The 26457-nt window shown below is 41.6% G+C and overlaps 1 protein-coding gene across 5 annotated transcripts in view; it reads left to right on the plus strand.

The window, feature by feature from the left end:
* The window catches only part of SMOC1 (SPARC related modular calcium binding 1), a 132463-nt gene that overhangs the window by 48680 nt on the left and 57326 nt on the right, over positions 1–26457 (plus strand). For all 5 annotated transcript variants that reach the window (XM_082059101.1, XM_082059102.1, XM_082059104.1 and 2 more), the window contains exons 4-5: positions 11666–11765; positions 13914–13961. In XM_082059101.1, the coding sequence (XP_081915227.1) occupies positions 11666–11765; positions 13914–13961 (148 nt within the window). The remainder of the gene's footprint in view (positions 1–11665; positions 11766–13913; positions 13962–26457) is intronic.

Raw genomic sequence — 26457 nt, forward strand, 5'->3', positions numbered from 1 at the left:
TGATGAACCTCTTCTCTCTGCAGGGTACTTGTTACTGACAGACTCCCGTTTCCTGTTCTATGCCCTGTTGTGGTTTGGGGGTCTGTCAGAGAGGTGTTGAGGCTGCCTTCTTTGGGGTTTTGATTCTTCACTGTTCACTTGCTGTAACTAAGTGACATGCTGGGATTGCAGGCTGTTTCATAATGCTGTTTCTCTTGAGAAGCAATTGTCTCAGGCAGAGGTAGCAGAGGAGGCTTGTGGTTTGTTGGCCTTCGATATCTGTGAAAAAATGAATAGTCAGTCCTGGTTACTAGAGCATCCTTCTGAAATAGTTGGACTGGGAGAGATTGTACAGAATTTCAGTGAAGACGAAGTAGTTATGGCAGAAAGAAAGCCCTTCTGCAGGAGATTTTGAGATAAGAGTAGTTTGCTAAGGCAGGTCAGAAATGAAGACTGATACTTGGTTCTGTTACCACTAACATATTGAACAGTCTCCCAGTACCAACTGAACTGGGTGTTAAAAATGGATCATGTACAGTTCCCTAACATGTAGGAGGGGTATGCTGTCTCCTCAGTTTGGCGCATATCTCAAAAGCCAAAATCCTGTGACCCCAATGACCTCTGCTTTGTGAACTTAGGTAAATCACACAATTTTTTTTTTCCCCCTTAGGTTCCCTACATCTAGCAGTGCTCTAGAGATCTTGTGCCTCAGAGGAATTTTAGGATTCATTAGTTATTTTTTGCAAAGTCTTTTGAAGGTAAAAAAGAAAATATCTAAAATATAATCAATATTGGCTTCTAAAAGATGAGGAAGACAAAAAGCTTTGGGGTTGGTTCAAACACTTTGTGATGCCTGGGGGAAGAGGGGGGGGGGGAAGATTAATTTTCGTGATAACCCACCAAAAATTATCTCCCCCCCATTAGCCTTACCCTCCCATTATCAGGTGTGTGGGAGTGCTTTTGGTTTTTAATGTTGAAGTGGGAAAAGTTTCACCCATCCTGCCAACTTCGCATACTACTTGGAGCAGCATCATATTTGTGTACAGTGTGGACCATCTCGGGAATGTGGGGTTAAGAGAGAAGGTGGCTGAGTTTCTCACAGGCTAACTACACTCTCAGTTGTTGAAGTTTGGTGTTGCATAAGAGCTGCTCAGGTTATGTTGGCACTGGAGGGGAATACTTATAAAATCCAGCACAGAGGGCCAACTAAGTGTTCCATGTTAAACTTTATAGTTCAAAAAGAAACCAGGAGGAAGGAAGCTGAGTTTCCAATGTCTTTGTCAGCTGTCCATCAACCTCTTGGAGAGTAAAGTAGGAGGTGCAAGTGAAACTTTTATCTTAATAAGCTGTACTGAGAGTGCAGTTGATAAAGCTTTGTTTCAGACAGGTTTATTTGAAAGGTTGGTACCAGTGTCTGGATTGTGGAGTAGTTGCTGGGCCTCTTTTCTGCACATTCTGTGGCAACTGCAGGTTGCTAATGGAGGGGCAGCATGAAACTGCTTACAAAAATTGTTTTCAGCTGGTAGCCAAGTGATATTTCACATTATTCCTCTGTTCAATTCTGTCCATAAACACTAAAATGCTTTTGTTTTACCTGGCACGATGAAGGAAGCCTCTGATCCCTTTGTAGCTGGGATTAACTGAAATTCATATCGTTCTTTGGATCATAAAAATACCCCATGTTCCACATACCTCAGGAACCATCTTCATCATTTATATTGCAGCATTTAATGTCATTGTCCCTGCATAAGATGTGAATGAAAAACAGCATCCAAGGAAGCTAGCTAGTTTCAACCTGCATTTGAGAAAAAATATTTCCTTTAGCTTCTGGTCCAAATTAATTAAACTTTGATTTTTAAACAGACGTATAAAAATTAGAATTTTGGTGAACAGTCTAAACAGTTTTTTGCCTTCGGCAACTCACGAATAGATCTCATCTGGTGGAGGTGATTTGGATACTGCATCTCTTGTGCAGAGAACTGGCACCCCCAGGTTCTGTTCTGCAGAGAAGCTGTTCTTGAAGTCTCTGAGGCCTTGCTGAAGTCTGCTCTGAACTGTTACTATAATATTTTGTTCTGGTTCCGTAGCCAGAGAGTTGATCCATCTAAACTCTGAAATCTCACTTGGAAAGTTAGGAACAGAAAAGCATTTCTCAATTAAGTTTCTAGGAGAAATACCCACCATACTCTTCAACCTTGAATCCCCATCCCAACATGCATCTAAGCAGATTCCTATGCTGCAGGGTATACCCTGTATGTTGCGTTGGCTAGCAATTTTTTTTTTTTAAAACTTGTTTCTTCTCTGTAACTGTTATTGGAGGAATATTTTGGGTAAAAGAAAACTTATGATCAGAGAGATGACAAAGATTCATGCATATATTTGGAATATCAAATACCTTGTTACAGCACTCAAAATGCGGATGACTTGCTTTCAGGCCTTGAGCTGAGCCTTTTGTTTGTAGATGCATACACAGTAGGTGTTCAGGCCTGCATCATTGTCCTTGCCATCAGACTTCAAAAGATATGGGTTTTTGTCTAATTAATTGTCACAAATTCTTGAAAGTTTTGCAGGAGTGAAAGCCACAAACAGTGTAAGTTTGGGAGCTGCATTTGGTAGTGGTAACTGTATGCTCACAGGACCTGCTTGGTCCTAACCAGATTGAACTGCTGCTTTTGTGGTTTATCATCATCCTCTTGATTAGACTCTATTATAAATTGCAATCACTGTGGGTACACACTGAAAGCAGCACTGAGGTGAGGCTGTTCCTCTGAAAGCAGCTCAAGTCTGCCCTTTGCAGCTCCTGGAATTGCATACAGTATAAAACTGTGTGGCTTTGGGGCTGGATCCACTGCAAATAGGATGAGGCTGTAGGGTGGTGAAGAGAGCATTGTTACTCTGCAGTTCTGTGACCAGCAGCATGTGTGGCATGGGGCAATGGCAGCAGAGGGGAGACCGTGCTCAGCTTGTCTCCTCCTGCTTCCCTGCAGGGCAACTGGCTTCGAGACCCAGCAGTTGGACGTGGTAACAAAGGCTGAAAGGGATGAAGGTCAAAGACCTTGGTTTGGCTTGCATTTAAACCCTGTGTTAGAATTATATCCTGGATGTCTTAAACGCTTGTATAATGTGTTTTTTTTCCTCTTGTCTGTAAAATCTGGACCGAAATGTTGCCACTGATTCTATTGCTTGGAGGGTGAGTTTTCCTAGGCACGACTGGTCAAAATGGGTTTTCTGTACTGCATGTGGAGGAGCAGGCACCTCTCAGTTCACTGGTTTTCATTACTGTTTCTCTGTACCATGTCTGACACTTCCCTTATTCTGGGAGTTTGTGTGTTGCAAATATCTTACCAAATCCCTTTTTAGCACTGCTTACACATCTAAAAATGTGGCATGGATTTGCAGCATGGAAGAGGTGGTGGCATTGCAGACATGATGGGATGACTAGAAATGGGAGCAGACCTGGTGAATTGCTCTGGAATTGCTATTCTTTATATTTCAGTCTGTGCGGGGAATATTGCTTCTTATAACAAAAGCTCTCTGCACTTAGCCCACAGTAATATAAGCACGCAGATAAAATTTGAGTTATTCACAACATAAGAATGTTTATTTGATAGGAGTAATTTGATTAATTGGATAACTGAGGTCACGTTCTGTTGTGCAAAATTGGACATGACTAAAACCAGTTTCTGTTCCCAAGACTTTCTCTCTCCTTACTGCTGTTGTGCTTTATTTTGCATAAATGCCATTCTCTTTCCATGCTGCACTTAACCTGCTGTGATCTGTTCTTCATAAACAACAGGCTCTATTGGGTAATCTGCACACTTTCTTTTTCTGCCTAGTGCCATTGGGCTTGTTGCCATGGGCTGAGGGAGACTTACATTCTTCATAGTTTTCCCCCAAGCAGTTTTTTAGAAAAGGTTGTTGAGGTTTTAAATGGGATCCGTTTCAGACAGCTTAATATGAACATGAATAATGTTAACCCTGCTTTGGGAGTGTAGTCTTGTGGGGCTTATTGTGGTGTCTTATTTGCCACCACCTTCCACTGTCTTGCTGTGGTTTCTTTTCCTTGCAAGTCTGTGTACAAGTGGCTGAGAGCAAGTCTCCTTGGAGAGTTTCTTTGAGTTTGGGGCTCTCAAAACTGCAGCTGCTGGTGCACTTATGATGCAACTGAGATTTCTCATGAAGCAAGTGCATCAGTTAAACCTGTCGTCTTATTATGCGATCAGTGACTGGGCTGACTTTGTCAGAGCAGTTTTCCATTATCAGATAGCTTCTGGAGCACTCCTGCATCTGGTAATACAAGTCTGTTTGGAAAGAGTGATATATATTGTGGTCCACAGCAATAGTTTCATTCTGTGCTACGCTAATACATGTACAAAGTACTGCTTTCTCCTAAGTCTCACAATCAGACCCCCCTCTAAAGAGGTGGGGAACCCTCTCTTTCAGCCTTCAAAGTCACCTTATGATTCAAGTCTGTTCCTCTGCATTGGCTAGTGCAGCATGATGCTGGGCAGAATTACAAACTCATTCCTAGTGCAGCATGGTGCTGTGAGGCACTGTGTAGACATGTCCTGCATTCCCTGGATGCTGCCTATTATTCCATTATTCAGTGCTCATACTCTAGCAATACTAAGCTCTCAAGGACTTAACCTCTCCTTTCAGAAGGCAAAAACACAGTCTGCCTTGCTAGATTAAAGAAACTCTTCATAAAGAATCTGGGCTTTAATTAGTAGGTGACTTTTTTTTTTTTCAATTAAAAGACTTCCCCTCTATGAGAGACTGTAGCTGGAGCTCTCTGTGAATACTGATCTGCAGATTTGTCTGCTACTTACGCACTTGCCTTCTTCCTGCAGGTCTCGTGTTTCTCATGTGTATATGGAGGTAAAGATAACCCCTGGATGGGTAAGGAGGGAGCAACTTTATGTATGGCATTTCTTCAAGAAGTACCAGTCAAGACAGCAGAAGAATAGATTCTTTAAGCAGGAGTGGACATCCTTATGAAAAGCAGCAATCATTCTTAACTTTAAAGAGTCACATTCTGTGTCAGAAGCAGAAAGCCTCTCTTGGGCATCTATCTCCTGAGCTAAAAATGGTATCTGTGCCAGAGTGTGTGCTGAGAATGCCCTTGACCATTGCTAAGATGCTTTTGCCACAAATCACTTCTTTCCCTGGTTATATGAATAGTGAAATTCCTGCAGAGCAAGCATTTATTGAATGGTGCATAGACTTGAGGGAGGTGGATGCTGCATAAAGCAGCCTGGTGGGAATATAGGTCTGCACAACATAATTTGGGAAGAATTAAATGTGAGCAGGGAACAGAGAAAGTGACAAGAATTATTTAAGTGGTTGCAGTTCCAAAGAAGCTCAAACTTAAGATGCAGACTGATTCATAGCTCCCTAAAATTGTCTGTAAAGGCAAGGCAGGCATCTGAGAATAGTCAGCTGACTCTTAATCTAGCAGAAAGTATGACAAGAGCCAGGGTCTAAGCAGTACAGCAAGACATTTAAACCTAAGCAGAGGCATCACCGCTTAAGAGTTAGGATAAATAGCTATCAGGCCAGTATGCTGATTGTACACCAGTAACTTGGGTTCAGAGGACTTTCTAGATGAGCCTCAATGGCTCGAACAAAGGAAAAGCTTGATTAAAAATTGCTGTGTGGCACTCTGGCTTCTGTTCTCTGGGTCACACCAGGTGATTTACTGGCTTGGAACAATTTATTTAGCTGTTTTTACAGTGTTTACAAGGAGAACTTAGGCACCGCCAGGGTTTGGAGCCTTGGCTCACTCTGTGAGCATGGGCAGTAACTCTGCTGCCTGCCCTTCTCAGCAGTGCCATTCAAAAACTAGATGTGCTTATTCTCCTCACATAGAAGTATTGCTTTTAATGCAGAACGAATGTTTTTCATCCCTTCTCCTCTCTGCCCCCCATTATGGAAGGAGCCAGGGAATCTTTGTCTGATCTGTGATGGGAAAGGAATCTGTTACCAAACTCTATCTGAACAGCAGTGAAAGGCTAGTCTGAACTTTGCTGTTCCTGTGCTCAGTCCAGTGCTTGTCCAAGGTGCTCTCAAGCTTCTTACAGCAAACAACTTCTTTCTATAGCTCTGCAGAGACTGGTTTCAGCCATCAGAGAATTACTGCTTTGCTCTTGTTCTCTCCTTTATGCAGGTGCATGCCATTTCTCTTCCATTTCCAGTTTACCCTTTGGAAACAACCCTTTGATTCTCCTTTGTCAAATGACTGTAAAGGGATGCTGCTGCTGCTTGTTGAAAAGCTTTGAACTGCTTGGGCATCTGATTCTGTCATTGTCAGTGAGATACCGAAGAAACCCAAACAGGGGCTTCTTTTTTTCCCCTCAGGAAATTAAGAGGCAGAGTTGTCTGCCAGTGACTACACTTTTAATGTTTTTGTATTGTAACAAACTTTGAGAGCAGGTGTTTATTCATATGGCCAGTGGTGAGGATGGTGGCTGCTGTTTGATTTCCCACATTGCCACAGCAGGAGGGAACAGAGGAACTGCTGCTACACTCTTAATTTGGGCAATGGTGACAGAACAATTTTTGTTGGTTTGTCCCTTGTGCTTTTCATCCTTCAGCTGAGGCACAGTTGAGATGGTACATCTCTCACCTCTGAGAAATGCAACAGTGTCCTTGGGCTTGATCAGAGATGTGGGTGCTTGCAGGGCTTAAAACTGTAGCTTGTTTTGGTTTTTTTTTTTTTTTTTAAAGTGTAGATGTTAATGGAGAATCTGTTGGAAGACCTCAAATGATTTGCAGTTTTTGTCTCTGCCCATTATGGAACTTAAAATTCTCAGATGTTGGACAGATTTATGTTCATTTGAGATGTCAAATTCTGTCTGTCATGTGCCTTTCCAGTGGTAATGAGCGTTCAGTAGCTGCAGCTTGGTTAGCAATCAAGTTTGTTTTATATAAAACTGATAATGTATTTTCTCTGACATAATGCTTAACTTTAGAGGACCAAGAGCCAAAAAAAGTCAAACACTTTTTCTAACACATATTTTGGTAGGGCCCAAATAACCTCAATAACTGAAGATCACATCTGTGTAGTAAACAGGTGTCACTTTCACACATTTGCTCATCTGATTATAACAGTATTTAAAAATCTTGCCACTATGGGAGTAGGGTTATGATGAAGTTGAATTTCAGGTAGAAGATTTAAAGAGGACTTAGAAACAAAAATTAAAACCTAAGATAATTGGAAACTCATTGGAGAAATTTAAAGTAAAAAATGTGAATTTTCAAGACTCCTTACTATAGGTGCTCTGGAATAGTTGACACTTTACAGGATTTGTGGCTGCACACAGTGTTTAGAAATTATACTGGATCAGCTATTGCTTTATGTATTTTCAATGCCTTATGAGTACAATGTAGCTGTTTATTTATTTATTTTATATACATATATATATATTTCTTCCCCCCACCCCAGCCTTTAAGCTGCAAACTTTAGGTTGTAGGCCACTGCTGTTCTGACACCTAAATATGCCAAGATCTGGTCATGTATCATGGTGAAACATAGCATCTCTCAACATGAAGACATTCAGGAATGCCAACTGCAGTGACTTTTGAGGTTTCTGAAGTGTCTGTTCTTCACAGGTAGTTGTCTGGCCTTTAGGATAAGGACTGAGATTTAATTGCTGCTGTTATCCATAGTAGGGAAGTCCTTTGGTACTGCAGTAGAACATGTGGTTGTTGTGAAAGTCCTGTCAATCTGAGATTTTCTTTTTTTTTTTTTTTTAAGAGGCAAGGGAAAGAAAGAGTCATGGGATACCAGTCCAAGGAAGATCAGCATTCATTAGCTTAGTTATTTACAAAATTACTTTGCTTTTATGGATGTAATTTGCTTGGCTTGCGTAAATGAGTGTATGTAATTGGTAGCCCTCCATTAAGACGAGTTGCATAACATGCTCTTAGTTAATGCACCTATCCTAAATTGAAGTCAATACATTTTTTTAACTCCTCTGCCACGTACTTTGTTTTCTGAAGGCTTGGCTGAAGGTCTATGAAGTCACTAAGACATGAATTTTTTAAATGCTGGGTACAGTGGATTTTTTTCTGTAATGTAACATGGAATAGACTTGCCCTATGTATTCAAGACCCTATGTTGGAATGTGGCTTCATCTCTGGTTAATATTTTTACACTTAATGCTCAGATGTAAAGACAGCTTCTTGTGCTGTTGGGAATGCAATCGTGTGCTTGTGATCCCCAAGATAAACACTAAACACAGAAACCCAAGTAGTTCCATCACACTCACTTTGAATGTGCGGTCGTTCAGATGGAGCAATAAGAGATGTTTTGCAACTTGATTATTGTTAATTATGTTCATAGTGCTTTTGAGTAATTTGCAATCAGTTTTGTGATATATTGAGGGAATAAAAATGAAAGTATACACATAGCAGCAGCAGTGACTTTAGTAACATGGGCACATGAAGTTATTCTTGATTTTTGGCTGCTAAAAGTGAATTTTCTAGAGGCAAAATGATTGATTTGCACTTCAGTAAAATGCAAGATAAACACACAGTACCATGTTATAATTGCTCTTAGATCATGTTTCATGTGATACTCAAAGCCTTTTAAAAAGTCTCTCTCTGAACAAACTCTGCTCCCTTAGGGAATCAAAGGTAGCTGTCAGCAAGGGGGAATGATTGGTTTAGCTCCAAAGGACCCCTAATAAAGGAGCAGCACAAACATCTCATCACTCTTCTGTGGGGAGAGGACTGGAATGGGAAATTGGCTTCAGTGAACTTGTTTGGAGAAAAAGAATGGACAGAATTCAATTTACAAGTAAAATAGAAAGGCAGTTTCTGAAGTGGTCTCATTTTGTGGCGCTTTTTTCAAAAAGGTATTGGAGGAGCAATCTCTAGCTTATACTAACACAGGCATTTCTATACCGTTTCATGATGCTGACAGAAGATACAGAGAAGGCAGAGTTACTGAATGCCTTCTTTGTCTCTGTCTACACTGCCAGAGGCTGTCCTGAGGAGCCCTGTACCCCTGAGGCCCCAGAGGAAGTCAGGACAATGGAGGAGTTTGCCTTGGTTGATGAGGACAGGGTTAGGGAGCAATTGAGCAATCTGGACATCCATAAATTCATGAGTCCAGATGGGATGCACCCGCAGGTGCTGAGGGAGCTGGCTGAAGTCATTGCTAGGCCACTCTTCATCATCTTTTATAAGTTGTGGGAAATGGGAGAGGTGCCTGAGGACTAGAGGAAAGCAAATGTCAGTTGAGTTTTCAAAAAGGACAAGGGGGAGGACCGGGGTAACTATAGACTGGTCAGCCTCACCTCCATCCCTGGAAAGGTGATGGAACAACATATCCTTGGTGCCATCTCAAGGAATATCAGGGATAAGAGGGTCATTAGGGGCAGTCAGCATGGCTTCACCAAGGGGAAGTCATGCTTAACCAGCCTCAGACTTTTATGATGATATAAGCAGGTGGGTAGATGATGGCAAAGCGGTGGATGTGGTCTACCTTGATTTCAGTAAAGCATTTGACACAGTGTCCCACAGCATCCTCACAGCTAAACTGAGGAACTGTGGTCTGGATGATCAGGTAGTGAGGTGGACTGGGAACTGGCTGAAGGAAAGAAGACAGAGTTGTGGTCAATGGGGCAGAGTCCAGTTGGAGGCCTGTATCTAGTGGAGTCCCTCAACGGTCGGTACTGGGACCAGTACTATTCAATATATTCATCAATGACTTGGATGAGGGACTAGAGTGCACTGTCAGCAAGTTTGCTGATGACACCAAGCTGGGAGGAGTGGTTGACACGCCAGAAGGCTGTGCTGCCATCCAGAGACCTGGACAGGCTGGAGAGTCAGGTGGGGAAAAATTTAATGAAATATAACAAGGGAAATGTAGAGTATTGCATCTGGGTAGGAACAACCCCAGGTTCCAGTATAAGTTGGGGAACAACCTATTAGAGAGCAGTGTAGGGGAAAGGAACCTGGGGGTCCTGGTGGACAGCAGGATGACCATGAGCCAGCACTGTGCCCTTGTGGCCAGGAAGGCCCATGGCATCCTGGGGTGTGTTAGAAGGGGGGTGGTTAGTAGGTCGAGAGAGGTCCTCCTTCCCCTCTACTTGGCCCTGGTGAGACCACATCTGGAATATTGTGTCCAGTTCTGGGCCCATCAGTTCCAGAAGGACAGGGAACTGCTGGAGAGAGTCCAGTGCAGAGCCATGAAGATGATGGAGTGGAGCATCTCCCTTATGAGGAAAGGCTGAGGGAGCTGGGTTTCTTTAGCTTGGAGAAGAGGAGACTGAGGGGTGACCTCATTGATGTTTATAAATATGTAAAGGGTGAGTGTCACAAGGATGGAGCCAGGCTCTTCGTGGTGACAACGAGTGATAGGACAAGGGGCAATGGGTACAAACTGGAACACAAGAGGTTCTACTTTACATATGAGAAGAAACTTCTTCACAGTGAGGGTGACAGAACACTGGAACAGGCTGCCCAGGGAGGCTGTGGAGTCTCCTTCTCTGGAGACATTCAAAACCTGCCCGAACACATTCCTGTGTAACCTCATCTAGGTGTTTCTGCTCTGGCAGGGGGATTGGACTAGATGATCTTTTGAGGTCCCTTCCAATCCCTAACATTCTGTGATGCTGGAAATACTGATGTGCATACTCAGCCACAACTGAAAGTGTGTTTGCTAGAAAGGATTTTGGAACCTGTTAGTATTTACACAGATGGCTGTATGATGATCATTTACTTTTGTCTCAAGGGAAGTCAAAGGCATCCTGAATTTTCATCCACATGCTGACCACTCAGTGAAAGCTGAGGCCAAGACTGTCATTAGTTTTATTAAACTAGATGAAACTATAGTGCCACTGAACTAGTATCTGCTTAGATATTACTAAGACCAGTCTGCTAGATTGGGATTTATCTATTCTGACTCCTGTTAGAGATCCACATCTGAACTAGTTGTTCTGGTGTCCTGCTGTCATGAAGGAAGGAACTGGGCAACTCCAGATGTTTAGTTCAGAAGTAGAGCTTTACAGTCAAGCAAGATGAATCTTATGCTGCGTACCTTTTGGCTCATTAGAGCCTTCATAAATGTTCTTCAGTACTTGTCAATACATGAAAAGCAAGAAGAATGCTGGACTTTGTTCCTACTGCCTAGGTTGACATAGTAACAGGAGAGAGTTTAAATCTGTCTGGAGAGGGTTTGTTAACATAACAAATCTATGTTGCATTTTCCCATCCGTGTTTACTGAACAAAATGCTCTTGAAATGCCCACAGATGCTGTTTTCAGGCAGCAGCTGTGGAACTGGGCCAGAGTGGTGTTTCCACATCCCAGGTGGGATGCAGTGGGACAAACATTTAATGGTAAACAGTAAATGGCATTTAGCAGAGGGTAGAATGAACTAAGACACAACTGCTGCATCCCCAGTATAAAGGGTTCTCAACTGACTATTGTAACTTCATTTGCCTCCTGAATTGCAGCAAAAGGAGTTGGAGTAGGAGAAATAACCTTTCTTTAGGGCAGGAGGTGATGGGAGAAAGAAAAGATAATAATATCAAAGATACTATTTTTTGTGACCTCATTCTGAAGCATATGTTTGTGATGTGTCTGGGTTGGGACTTCCACTAAGGTGCTGGATTATAATAAAAGTGGTGGGTGGTAGAGTGAGAAATGAAATGCCGGCTCTTTGTTTTATCAAACAGGTGCAGTGCCATACCTACACTGGATACTGCTGGTGTGTGACACCTGATGGCAAACCTATTAGCGGCTCTTCTGTACAGAACAAAACTCCTGTATGTTCAGGTACTGTGGGAGTGGTTTCAACAAATACTTATTTGATAACCTAAGGGGACTGGGGGAGATTGTGTCCTGTTTAGAGTGCTTAATCTTTTCAGGTGACTTCACCAGTTTACCTGATTTAACACCACAGTTGTGCTTGTGTCTCCCTGTGTGCTTGCTGGCATTTGGAAGCTGTGTGGGCACCTGAACTGTGGCGTGTCCACCCTGCAGTTGGGGTACAGACGCTCCTGCAAGGCTCACTGTGGAAAACCACTGAAGTATCAACCTGTGGTAGTCAAGGCAAGAGTTGCACTGTTGCTGTGTACACCAGAGATTTCTTTAACAGATGGGGTAACATTTTTCCATGAGCTGTATTTTAAAGAAGTGGTTCTTGGGTTCTATTGAGTGGGCCATGGGGTCATTTTGCTTGCAGAGTGACTGCAATTATAAGTTTGATAAGATGGTTCTGTGAGAAACTGGTAGTTGTTCACTGATTAATCCCAAATCTGGGGTCTTGTTGTTACAATGAATTTGGGTCTTCTGATCATGTTGCTCAGCCTCAGGGTCCCCATGTTTTTGTCATGGGGCTGGACAGCACTGGGCTTGCAAATCCATCATTTTCTCTATTTAAAACAGTTATGTTTGCTTTTCCTCCACACCATTCAATGTGACAGCAGCCCATGGCTCAAATGGGATGAGGTTGGGCTCTAGATTTTCATATGGCCCTGTAGTGTGTTTGAGCATGACAGCAATCACATTTTTGGAATTTTTTTTTTTATCTTTCTCACCTTTTTCAGTGTCCTTTCAGTGTCCTCTTGGCTGTAGAGTATTTTGTGGTAATAAGAAAACATAGTGACTTGCATGAGGGTTTGAGTTGAGTGAGATATCTATTTGGGGACCATTGTGACTTAAGGGGATGCTTGATGTTTCACAAGGACACACAAAAAAAGATTAATGTCCTGGTTTTGTGTAAGGTGAAATGCTACAGTAATTTGGCTTAAGCCTTAGAAATATTACTTTCTTCCACCATTCCCAATATATGGTTTTGGTAGGGCATGTTTTAGAGTTTTGTTGATCTATTCATTTAGTCTTGAGATGTTTATAAAATTGTATTACCAGGAAAGTAAAGTAATGATGTATTGTAGGAGACATAGGTGTTAGGCCTATGATGAATAATACTGGATATGCACTTCCAACTTGTAATTCAGCACTAGATCTGTGATGAACTGATCTGCAAGTGAAAGTGCCTGGGCAACAGAGTTTATGTTTAGAGTTTGTCTTGACCAGACTCTCAGGCCTGTTGGAGCTGCTTTCTTTTGGGAGCTGACTTTTGATCCATGTTTCCTGAATGAACGGTAATAACTAATCACTGGAATTGTTCAGTAATGGTGCATGGAAGAATCAGTTTCCTGTGAATAAAGCTATTCCAAAAAGCAAAACAATGACAAAACCAAAAATGCTTGTCATAATTTTTTATACAGTTTGGTAATGTATTTGTTCTAAAAGCTTCTGTTATCATTTCAAGTTTTAGTGAAAAACTGTGTGATGAAGCACTAAAGCAAACTGCAGAAACAAGTGTAGAATCATAAATACTATGTGAAGATCTAAGTTATATTAAAAAGCTCAAGATGTGTTCTATTCACGTACACGCTGGATCTTATTAAATGTCCTGTCTCAAACAGCTGGAGATGTTCAAGGGTTGGTTGAAATCTATTTTCTGCAAATTGTCCCACTTAATCCCTCTCTTCTAGAATACTGCCCCTTGCATTCTCTGCACACTCTCCCCACCTGGTTTTGATTTGTTTTTCCTGACATTTGCAAATGAAATAAGTGACTCTTATTGATCTTTCCTCCTTGCCCTTGGATTTATTCCAGGTTTCTTACTAGCACAGTGCTGTGTTGAGCTCTTTCAAATCACTCGATCCAGCTGTTAAAGATTTCTTGTTTACCCTCATCCTATTTTGACATCTTAACACATAAAACTTCCTTATACTATTCCAGTTGGCCGAAGCCACAGGCTCTCTGACTTCTAAACTGAGCTGTTGACAATCAAAGCAGACACTTTGTGGGTTGAGATATTGACTGTATTAATGTGACATTACATGTTCTGTGTGGTCATGCAGCATCTAAATAGATGTTTGGTTTTTTTTTTGTCTTTTTCCTCCTCTTTAGGTTCTGTAACTGATAAACCGTCAAGCCAGGGTAATTCAGGAAGGAAAGGTGAGTGAAGTCCTGTGCTTCAGCAACTTATTTTGTAGTAGCAGCTGCCCAGCCAAGCCCCATGAGAACTTAGAACCTGCGTTCCAAATCAGCTGGGTGTGCAGGAGATTTACGTACCTTTAGACCTCCCCCTTCAGTAGGAGGAATAAGATGACGGTCTGTCTGTGCACCACCCTGTGGAGTAGAAAAAGGTGCTTTCTGCTCTGTGCTCGTCAGCTGAGATGTAGTGCATGAAAGCAGAGCTTCCCAGAGGGGTGGCTGGTACAGAATAACCTCTGCTCGTTCACCCTGAAGTTTACTACTGTTTCTCAGTAAAATCCCCAGAGATTAGGAAGGCTATTGGTATGACTGGTACACTGGGAGTGGCGGGTGACAATGTCACGGTTGTGGCTTTATATGCTTTGAAAGGTGGGGTTCCTAACAGAGCAGAAAACCCTCTGGTCAGCTGGAACAGTGCTAGATTAAACTCTAGCTGTGCTTGGAAACGTCACTCTTTTGTGCATTAGGCATTGGTACTCCTTTACACTCCTTTCTTCAGTCCTTGGCTTTCCTGAGCAAGGCACTAGATGTGTTTTCCTTCTACTGTGTGGATTCGTAGCCCTTCTGTGTCCTCTGTTTTGCATTCATTGAAAGAGTCTTGGGAGGAGTGACTGTTGAAGTATACATTAATGAGCAGTCAAGTTTGTTTTTAAGCCTTCTCCACACCCTGATATTCAACACTTCACCCTTTTATCCCTCATTTAGAGTAAACTTTTGAGTTTGTCTCCTTACTACAAGAAAACAGTGCTGAATGCATCCTCACTCTGGCTGGTGAGGGTGAAGGCCATTTCCTGGGAGAAGTTCCCGTTTTGATATCTGAAGCAGGATTTTTACTGCTGATGCATTAAACCACTGACGCACTTCAAAATGCAGGAAAATGCCTGCCTTTATGCTCATGCTGTAATTTGAAGCACATCTTCCATGCTCGGACTGTCAATCAAGTCCTGAAAACACTTAACAGGAACTATAGGTTGCTATGTTTGAAGCAGTGATGCACTTTGGGCATATCTGCTTTACAGTCTTAGTGGTAGCTTAGGAAAAGTTACAGAGAAGAAAGATGCAAGGAAAACTACTTGGTTAAGACTGAGTGCTGAAGTCTGCTTCTTATTTTAGATAAGGATATGTCTCTATAAACCTGTAATTAAATGTTAATGTATAATTGGCACCTGCATGTGTTATCATTTTGTTAATGCAATCATTGTTAGTCTAGCCTGAAGCACAAGCAAATCAAGTAGCTCTTGAAATGTGCATTGTTTTTGAGTGGGGGTTGTTTGTGGGCTTCCTACCTGAGTAGTCCAGATCTGTTCTTCTAGAATTAGAAGCAGCTGACATGGGATTTCGTAAGAAACAGAAGCAAAAGAGGAAAACATCTGAGCTTGTTTTTCCTACTTCACTGCCTTTATTAACCTTTAATGCCATTTACGATGGTTAATAATCTAAAAATTTTAGTATAAATTGATTCTCCTTGGTGCTGCCTGTGGCGTCCTGTTTCAAGAATGGTACACTTTGTCACGTGGCTGCAGAAACATCGTATGCAGTAGCTGTCAAGAAAAGGAAAATGTTTCTCTTTGGGCCTGCAGGCTTCAAGCAATCATGTAAACATTTTGTCTTGTGTAATTCTGAATCTGTTCCTATCTGTTGGAAACCCCTGCACAAACCACTTTGTCCTTTCTTCATCATGTTAAAAAAATACTTGTGAGCAATTATTGAATAGGTCTTTTAAAATCAAGAGGGCTTTTAGAAGCTGAAATAATTTGGTTTAAAATGTGATAGACTTAACTTTTTTCAGTTAGGGATGAATGCCTAATCTAAAAATGAATTTGGCTTTCTTATCGGTCCTTTTTCTTAAGTTACCTTGATTCAAAAGCTCCAGTATCAGGTCCTGTTGTAAGGAAGTTGGAGCTGAGAACAGCCTGGCTTCCTTGAAACAAGGTGGTGGTTGGAGGTCTGGCTTCTCTGAAGACAAGTGGCTAGGCAGCTTGCACAGAACCCTCCATTCTAGCTGAGTGTGCACACTCTTTCTGCAAAGATTGCCCTTTGCGAGAAGACAAAACGGGCAGGATGAGGAGGGGTCTAGCAGGAACTTTGTCAGTGTTGGCTTTTCTCTTGTAGAGGCATGTCTTGGAAACTTTGGACGTGACTTTGGGCAACTGCCATCTGACTCGGGAGCTTTTGGACTTTTCCCACTGCACAGCAGACTCCTCTCCCTATCCCTGGATGAGGGTCTCTGAGTCAAAGAGCATTATCTGGCACAGAATAGACACTCTCAGGAGGAAAAGGAAGAGCTAAAGTTCCCCAAAGTGATTTCTTTTGTCCCATTCATACAGGAATGTAAAATATGAAGCTAATAAACTTTGTGCGATGCTGGTGCCTTTCTAGACTTCAGGGCAAACTAGCTTTTTGAATGGAGACTGTTCTGCCTTAGAAACAGTGCAAATTGGTAGGCTTAAGCTGTTGGGTAGTAAATGGAGACTTTACTAGCATACTAGCTCTCCTTTAGAAGAGACTAATGTTGGAAGGAGTAAAAGGCTGATTACCAGTAATAACTCTTTCTCCAAATGTTTTGACCTCTTTCCCATCCTGTTTGGCCCTAATTTCTGGGAGTCAATAGGTATGCTGGAGTCACCAGTGGATGCAAGGTAACACGCAGTTCCACTCACAGGTGCTCTCACTACTGATAAAAAGAACATGGAATGGCTTTATGGTCATGTGGCTTGGCATGTAGTTCCAGAAGTGGCTCTGTGAGGCTTTCTGCAGAGAACAGGCAAGAGTGCTGGCAAGAAATCCTTTTTATTTTTAAATCCCATGCTCTGATTATCCATGTTTACATTGCTGCTATTGCTGTATGATGCAATGCCAGTTACTCATACAATTTACCCTGTAAGGTAATTTAAATCAAATTAAATTGGCACCAAGCTTAAAGTGCTAGAATAGCACATACTGATTTGTTCTGTGTCTAGGAAGTGTTCTGTTGCTGGAAGGCTGAGCAGACCTGGGCCCTGGGAGACGGAGACATGATTGTGTGAGGTGGAATGGAAACCCAGGTTCTCCAGGACATGCTCAGTGTGTGGACTTTGCAGCTCAGACATTTACCACTGTTCTTTCTATGCTGAATTCAGCCTGCAAGTGAAGCCCAAGTTTCCAGGACCTTAGTCAAGGAATGCTGTTATTCTTGGATGGGATTAGGATATGCAGAACATGCAGATTTCTGTTGCTGTCTGTTCCTTATTCTGCTTGTTCCTTGTACTATCCTTTCTCGTAAGGAACTTCTTGGACTAATTTACTCCAGTTGCTGCTCAGCTTGAAAGGCCTGAGAGACTTGGAAGATGCATGCTGTCCCCTAGAGGGTTGGATCTTCCCCCTCTCTCCCACTGAGAGGTTGTTAATGTTTTAAGAAGCAGTGAAAGGCATCCTTGGAGCCAACATGACTGGATTTCTTCCCTTCCTAAAGAATGCAGAACGTTCCTTTCCAGCCAAAGTGAAATTGTGCCACATGTTTGAAACAAAACAAGCAAACACAAACCAAAACTTTTTCTTTATCTGTGGAATGCTGGGGCTTTAGGAGCTCAAAGCTACAGATTTGGCATATTGTGGCTATGAGGGGTGTTTTTCGCAGTCACCAAGCAGGTTTGAAAAAGTTGGCTGTTCAGAAGACAAGGGATGGAAAAAGCAGCTGTGTAATTGCTTATCTCCAGAAAGTCACTTGGTCTGCCTTCTTAAAATGGGAAACTGAGTGAATTACAAGTGGAGAGATTGGAAATGAGTGAAGAGGAACACAAAAAAAAAAAAGAAAAAAAAAAATGTTTATATTGAAGTGGAGATACTAATTTGTTAGTGATTGTGGATTGTTCTGGACACTGTGTGAGAGGTGTTGGTACCATTTTTAAATCAACTGAGTGAAGTAAATGAGAAAGGAGGCCTGGTTCTGTAATGTGGGATTAAAAGATGATGCAAGTACAGGGTAAGTATGGGCTGGATAAACTCTCAGTGTCAGTCGTAAAGAGTCTTGAGTGGTATGAACTCCCTTTTTCTTTCATAAAGTCTGTTGCAGGGCATAGAGCTCCAGGCCTGTTTTGACTAGCTTTATTTCCCTAATGCAGAAGCTGGCAACAGCATCTACAGTTCTCCGAGCCTGGGGCAGGTACAGTGATGTTGGTGGAATGTAAGCTCTGATGGCTCCACAGAAGGCAAAGCCTGAGTTGAGCTCATTTTACACTCACTATCTTGCATGTAGACATAACTCTTGTATGGAGTTGTGAAAAAACTTTGCCCAGTGAGTTTGCAACCTACAAGAAAGCACTGAAGCAAACTGAGGAACCTAAGATGAAGAACTTAAAATCCCTGTCAATTAAACTTCTAGAACTGGTTTCCTTTTTGTGGGTTTAACTGCAAGACATGGGCTTAAAGGCAGGCTTTGTTACAGGGACATCCTCCACTGCAGCTGAGGGCAAGCTGGCCCATTCTGTGGCTCCCTTCCTGCTGGCTTCCAAGAGTCTTACCTCTAGAAAATGTTAATGGCCTAGTTGTGCAGCCAGTAGACTGAGCAATTTGAATCAGTAATGAGCCATTAGTCTGAGTCAGTAATTAGACTGAGCAGTAAAGGGTGAACACTCTCCTCAGGCAAAGCCAAGTGGAGCACAGCTTAAGCAGGTTTAAATAAATGGAACCCTTTGTATATGGAGACCTGGGAGCTTTGTCTGCTGGTGGTAAGAAGTCAGGTGCAGCTGGCACTAATTCACCTGCTCACAGGCAGTGGAGCACACTGCCTCCACAGTGGTTAGTACATTGCAGACAGATAATATCTTGACAAAAACATCAAGTTGAAATGTGACCAAAACCTGAGACTGGGACTTTGGTCCTTAACTGCTCTAGTTCTTTCTGGATTCAACCAGGTACTGACCAAATCTGAAACAGAGCTGTACTATCACACAAACCAGGCTTCAAGTGCTCAATTATTCCTGCCTCTCCAACCTCATATATACTGAGAAAATGCTTTATGTTGTCTTAAGAGCTCGTGGATAATACTGAGAAAATGCTTTATGTTGTCTTAAGAGCTTGTGGATAATACAAAACAGAGAAATATTGTATTGACCTTCATTGGTAAGGTGAAAGACATGAAAGGTTACTGGGGCAGCGATGGTTCTAGCTGATGAAATTCATCTTATGATGAATTTCTTGCAGAACACAGGTATTAAGTCTGCAGTGCTATCCAAACAATTCTTCTGTATCCCTCATGCTTCTTATTTATTTTAAAATAAATGATATGCTAGTTTGTGAGTCTAGATGGAGAATTTTCATGCAAAATTGGGGCTGACATGTTTCTGTCAGGTCTTTTCTGGGTAAAATATACACATGTACACAGTGTGCATACAATTTGATGCTTCTGGACAGAGCTGCATGTGTAGTGTAGCTGTGTGGAAAGTCAGACAGTGCTATGCGTGCATAATAAGTCTGCTTCCTGAAAGCAGCAGATTTGCTGCGCATCTGCTACATGAACGCTCCAAGTCCTCTGGATGTGCAAAAGCTTGATTTGTCCTACCATGCACTGATGGTGACAGTTTCTTGGTCTACACTGATAAAACTTAACAAGGGGGGTGGGAAATTATCTCTAAGAGAAATGTGACAGTGTCCTGCTTTTCATGAAGCTGGGATTAAAAACTCAGGTGACTGGTTAAGATGAGTGCAGTAAAAGCACTGTCCTCCAAAGGCCTGATTGGGCTGTGAATAAAAAATTCTGTAGATGGAATTTGTAGCACATAAGAGTTTGGTTAGTTCATATTTATATTCTAGACAAATTTAGTGGTGGGTTTGAAGTGTGCTTATCTGTTGTAAAAGTAGTTCTGTAAAAAAATACCAATACTTTAATCAGCAGGTTTGCCAGTTTGCAGGTACTCAGAATTCTGTCTGGTTCCTATCACTGTCCCTATACTGTATGTAATCTACAAAATTGTTTATTAAGTTCCAGTTAAATGTAATTGTAGAAAGCAAGTGAATTTCACAGGTATGGCAGATTGTAGTTGGACAATATTACAGATTTTATAAGACAGAGATAGAACACAGCTTTAATTGGGGGTTGTGATTGATTTTTGTGAGAACAGAAGAAGGTAATTTTACAATACTGAGTATACTGGATCACTTTTCTAGAGTAGAACAGTCTAAGAAACACTTAGATACATTACAAAAATCTGTTTGATTTATGCAAACTATTAAGATCCAGAAGAAATATTCAACCTCAAATTTGCTACATAAACAGTAGAATTAAACCAATCCTTTTGGGTCCCCACGTCACTGATTTGTCTGAAATTGTTTAGTTTTCATTGAGACATTTTTCAGTGGGCCTCAGAACATATGTATCAAATTTGAAGCTGAAGAAAGTTCCATTGGCAAGTTTAAGCAGAAGGCAAATTCTGTTTTAAAGTATATTTTGTTTGATATAATGCAAGAATTCTGCTTTTATCTATAAAACAACAGTTCTAATCAGTAGGTTAGTCTATATAATATGACTTAATAAAATTGCAGTTTACAAGTGTTATTATAGCAATCTACAGACTACTCATGTCTGTAATGTCTTAAGAACAGCTGTAAAGCTTTTTAAATGATTAAGTCATGGCATCGAGCAGCCTGGTGAGTAGATCTAATAAGCAGACTAACAATTGATTAAGCAACATCTGTTAAGGTATTATTAACTGTTTATGTGCTATACATGGATTTCTGGTGTCTGACCAATTACAGCTTGCAGAGAAATGGAATAGTTTTGGGGACTGTGGGTTGTTTTTGTCATTTAAATACTTTGTAGCTATGTGGCCTCAGCACCTTTTCTTTTTTTTAAAGAGTTGTTAACAAAATTCTTCCCATGCTCTTTGAGTGTCTGGATCAGCATGCCAAGATGTTACGCTATTATGCTATGTATTTCTCTAGATCCTTTAAAACAGCATTGTTATAACTTTGAAATTAATAGTCCTAGACTTCCTGTCTTCGGTAGCTCTTTCTTAAAAATAAACCTGAGGATAAATTGGTGAAATTGCTGCGTTTGCAGATAAGTGAAGCTAGAAGTTGTTTTCTTGTATCAGCCTAGCATGACCCTATTTTGTTTGAGTATTTACATCCTGCAGAGGGATCTAGACATCTAAACTTTAGTGGTGGTGTTTTTTCAAGTCAGAGTAATGCAATGAGAAATGTATTTTGTTGTGGGTGCAGGGACTCAGTTGAGTGGCTGGAAGTACTTTTCTTTTGACTTCTTTGCCTCATGAGCTCTGTCGAGGTTTCTCTGTAAGGGAGATAAACTATAAAGTTTTGATGGGAAAGCGTGGATGCACGCAGAGCATGTGTGCTTGTAAATAAGGCAGAGGGAAGCTGGAGAGGCAACCACAATGTTTGTTCAAGTTATCGAAATCACACCTATGGGAATTAAAGCTTCTTTAGGACAAATAGCTGGAATAATAATTTCCCTCCATGAGCTCATCTGGGGTTTTGTTTATGTTGACAGCAAGGGAGATGTATTGCAAAATGCTTTGATAACGGCTAGCGACGAGAGAAGGCTTCCTGACAGACTGAATTTCTCAGAGTTGTGTCCATGTCTTTTATTACACATAACTGTGCTCGGTTTGGTGCTCAGATTCTGATGAGACCTTTAGGTGTTGCAGCAAAACAATTCTCAAGTGTGAAGACTTGACAGGTTTCATCTTGATTGTTCAGCTGCTCACAAATATACCTTTAAATGATGATGTTTAAGATCAGTTGTCCTTGGCTGATTTTGAACAGTCAATCTGTAGATGTCTGGCAGTCTGTAACTGAGGAATAACCTTCCTCCTCTTTAAAAAAATATTTTAATTTTGAGGATGTGTCAGTTGTACTGTGTGTACATTTTTGAGACTTCCTTCATTCTGTACATACAGATTTACTTCTGAAGCATGTTAGATCCTTTGGAGGTCCTCCCAGCACTACTCAGTTACTTTGCGTATCTGCCTCCCTCCATTCTTCCACATCCCTTCCCTCATATAGAAAAACTATTCCTTTAGCTTCATAATCAAATACAAAAACTCCTTTAGACTAAATTCAGATCCTGAGGTGAACTAACCAGGGCAATAGAACTAGAGAGTGGAGTTGTGCATACTCGCTAAAGCTCTGAACCTCCACTTTTAATGATCCTGGGGAGGGATGGGTGGGAACCTGTAGAAATGAGCAGTGAAAAAAAAATACAGTTAGGTTTTTTTGCCTTTCTCTCATTTGCACACATGTGATACAGGCATAGCAGCGAGGTATCCATTCTCTTCGCCTGCGAGGAAATGAAAAGGTGTATTGTAAGCCCAAAACTAGTCTGGTTGTCAGCAAGGAGTTAGTCCTCTAAAGGAGAATGGGAGAGGGGCTGGTGAGAGAAGAGGCTTGGCAGGGGGAGGGGGGGGATGGAAGGTGGAACGTACGCTTTTGAGATAGGCTAGAGGTGGAAGGAGAGTTGTGCTTCTTCAGCACGCAGGTGTCGGGAGAAAGGAAGGGAGCTAGTGTTTTTATACGTGGGCATGTGTCTGGGGGAGCAGGATCAAAAATTTAGACTATTTACTTAATCCCTTGGAAGGGCTTTTTTCTCTTCTGTTTTCTTTTTGTGTTTAACAGACTGCTTTACTGGGGACACGTGTGGTAATTAACACATGCAGCTGTAGGGCTTCAGCCATATGTCTGAATTTCAAATGGCCATTGATCTGGGAAATTTGCTGCCATCTCCACCCCCCACTTATAGGCTGTATTCCTTGAAGACGTGGGGGAATTTATAGGGCGTTTACCTCGAAGAGACCAGAGCTGGAAGGAGAGGAGTGAAAGGGAATGCGTGTGATGTTGGGGAGAGAGGGAAGTGAGACTGTGAGATTGCAATCACACCCTTCATGCCCCTTGCCCCAGGCCACCATATATTTCAGGTAGCTACTAAAGCATTCCCAGAGCTCGGGATCTGATCATTGCTCTTATGAAGCTCGCATAACAATTATTACTTTTTTTCCTCCTTCAGCAAAGCAGTCTAAGATCTGAAACACTATGTCCTTGTCTGCTTTTTCAGACATGTGTTGCCATTTTCACAGCTGCAGGTATCTGGCCTCTTATGCAGCCTAGAACTAGCAAAGTGAAGTTGGTTGTAGACTCTGAGCAACCTTTCAGGAGAGGCAGTCAAGGAGGTGGTGTGTGTGTTGAGGTGGAACAGAAAATACTTCACATCAAAGCAGACACTCCTGTGAGAAGATGTGATATGTTGTAGGTAGAATCAAGCCAGAGAAGCTAAACTGAACAGTCATATGGTGGTTGTTGCTTTTGCCATCTGTGATCAGGCAGCTGTTGACAGTGTTATAGAGCTTTCTGCAAACTTCTCTCCAAGTTTGGGGCAATGTCAAGTGCTAAAATCTTGCTATGAGATATGGCGTCTTAAGTGAAATATTTCTTTGTGTGGAAATTTCTTTGCTCCCTGTTTTATTTCAGATGTCACTCAAGGCAATAAGCCAAATGGAAGATGGATCGCAATTAAGATACTGTGGTTTAAAATCTTGCAGTATGTATCTCACTTCTAGTGCTTACAGAGTGAGATAAAAATACGTTCTACCAAGTAGGAAGTGATGAAAACTATACCTCTCTTCCTCCTTTTCCCTTCCTTCAATCTATTTTTAAACTTTCTCAATGCTGGCTGTTGCTGATTCCTTGATCTCATCACTCACTCCACAGTGTAACACTGACACTTTGGAGGTGTTTCCATTATGAAAAAGAACTCCAACAAACATTCCTAATAGTGTGTACTGCAACTCTTGCTGAAGGGGGACTGTGATTTACCCACCTCTTATAATATTGCTGCTCTGTTTTCCTGTGTTCTGTCTTCTCCACTTGTCCTGCGAAGCTTAGTGCTGGGACTGTCTGTGGCAGCTGTGTACCATAGTGCCTCTTCTGAGTCACCTCCCTTTTCTCCCTTTTACTATGGACAGTGCTCCTTCTTGGGACAAGATGGCCCAGCATCCCCTCTGTGGATTGGCATCACCTTTTCCAAATCATTTGGTTGTAGCCTATATTGATATGCACTTGGATACAACTTTTCTTACACAGATGCAAGGCCTAATTCTTCTTTATTCACTGTTTATTACAGCTGTTTTATTTCCTTTCAATTGTTTATCTCCCTGAAGAATAAGGATATTCCTATTCTTCCTCTCCATTAGCTCGATTCTTTTCTCTAGAGAAAAAGGGAAGTGCTGGATTTACAACCATATAATTGCTAGGTTGCGTTTACCGCAGCAAGGCTTTTTTTATGCCAGTTGACCCATGAAGGTGTCTGCTGGTCAAAATGAGCCTTGAAGACTTAGTTTTGAAACTGAGTACCATCCCCACAGCCAGCTGCCATCGTCCGTTAGGAAATGTCATGATTCTTCAGCAAGCATGAGGCAGTCATGATTTTTGGTAATAGGTATTTTTTAATGCTGTGTACTATGGCCAGTCCCAAAAGCCATCCAGTCTCCTTGTTGCTTTTAGCTATCCCTCCATTTCTCCTGGGGTATGTGTATCAGTAGGGGATGGATGACATTAGACTTTTGAAGGACAACGAAGTATGCAGCTGAACGAAAAATATCCATTACTTCTATAGGGAGCCTCTTTCTGCAGGTTCTATGAGTTTTTTAGGTTTGAAGGGATTCTGATAGCTTTCTTGTGTGTCATTGTAGCTGAGCTTTTTAAGCCACTGAAATTGCTGCTGGTACACGAGGACAATAGCCACACTTAGTGCTGGTTGCAGGTTCTTGTCTTTAGCTGTGTATAATACTGCTGTAAGCTGAGAAACCTTGGTCTGCTGTGACAGGCAAGCTGTGATCCTGTCTGAAAACTTAACCAGATGACACAAGCAGAGCCAGAAACTGAGCTGGGACTCTGAGCTTTGCTCCACTTTGCTTTCCTCAATAAGCAGTTGAACTAGCGTTTTTTAAACATGCTCATGTGGCTGGCAAGGATGGGCTTGCACCTTGTGTACTGCAAAATGCCATGTTCTGAAATGATCTGCTGTGAAATAAACAGGTTTGCATGTGAATGTATGGCATTCACATGTAGCATTTCTAGACAAGCTGTACAACCAAGGCCAATGGACTCGAGGCCAAAGAGAGCTTTTAGTGTTGTCCCAGCTGCTGCCTAGCTGATTTCATGAAGTATATGAAAAATACAAGGGAGGATGAATTCTGACACAGTGGGATTTGGAATTTACTTGTTTTTCAATATGAAAGTATTGCACAGTTTATACAGTTATTAAGAAATTACTTTTTTATTATCTCAGCACGGGGGCAAGAACAGCAACAGGATAGAAAAGATGCAGCAATACCAGGGCAACACTGCCTTCTTCCAAAGAATTCTGACACTTTGCCTCTGAGGGAAGGGAGGAACTTGGCTCCAAGGGGGAAATGGTAAAATCTGGTGCAGTGGAAATAGTAGATTAACAAAAATATATGACTTGCATCTTAGCAGCTCCCTCAAGAGCCTTTAAATGGATGATAAGCAGTTTCTTTGAAGATTTTGCCTTTTTTTTTTGTTTTTTTTTTTCTTTCTCCTTCTGGAAATTTGAGCCACTTCGGGAGTGAATTGAAGGGTTTGACATAAGACAATAAAAACCATTGCCAAGCTTGATGCCATTCTTCTTTGGGAAGGGGCACAACTGAAGGAGTTAAGGCTTGGTTCTGTAGGTCAGGGCTGATGACAACAAAGTGTATTTCTAAGTCATACAATGCCATGTGATTTCTGTCTGGCTTCACAAATGAAACTGCTGCAGGGAATGTTGGGGGAGGGTGGGAATAACAAGTCTCTGAAGATGGTGGGGGGACAATGCCTTCACAGCTTGAGAGTGATTTCACATTGATCAAAACAAAGCTTTTTGTGCAACTCTAAAATGGAGATGGTCTCAAACTACCCTGACTTTTACTACCTGCTTTTTTTTTTTTTTTTGGAGATAAAGTTAAAATCTGGCCTTGGACATTTATTATCACATTATGTCCAAATCTTTGAAGAAACCTGTTTTGCCTTTTGGGTGGGAATTTGATTGTGGAGTCTGAAAACTGTAAAATGGCATAAGGTAAATCTATGTGAACTTACAGGTCTTTGCCACCCAGGCTTCCTTGTATTTGACCTTAGAAATGATCTGTTAACCAAATAGAAATCTGATCATTTGCTTCTATGCCCATCTCTTATGGACAAACTGCTTTGATAGAAAAGATCTCAGTGTTGGACTTTGGCCCCAAAATCAACTGAAAATTCTAGTTAAGTTCAAAACAGCAGGACTGTACAGGTTCCTTGTTCTGAATTACCTCTGTATTTAGGCTACTTGAGAGATACTGCTGCTGCTTGTCCAAAACTCCAAGCCTCCAAAATTGTTTAAGACTGTGTCTTACTGTTCACAATTTGGTGAGAAACTGCCTGAAACCCAAGAAACCTTTATTTCACAGGTTTTGAGGTTTTGAACCCC

Source organism: Streptopelia decaocto, assembly GCF_964273445.1.
Source record: "Streptopelia decaocto genome assembly, chromosome: 7".
Taxonomy (NCBI): Eukaryota; Metazoa; Chordata; class Aves; order Columbiformes; family Columbidae; genus Streptopelia; species Streptopelia decaocto.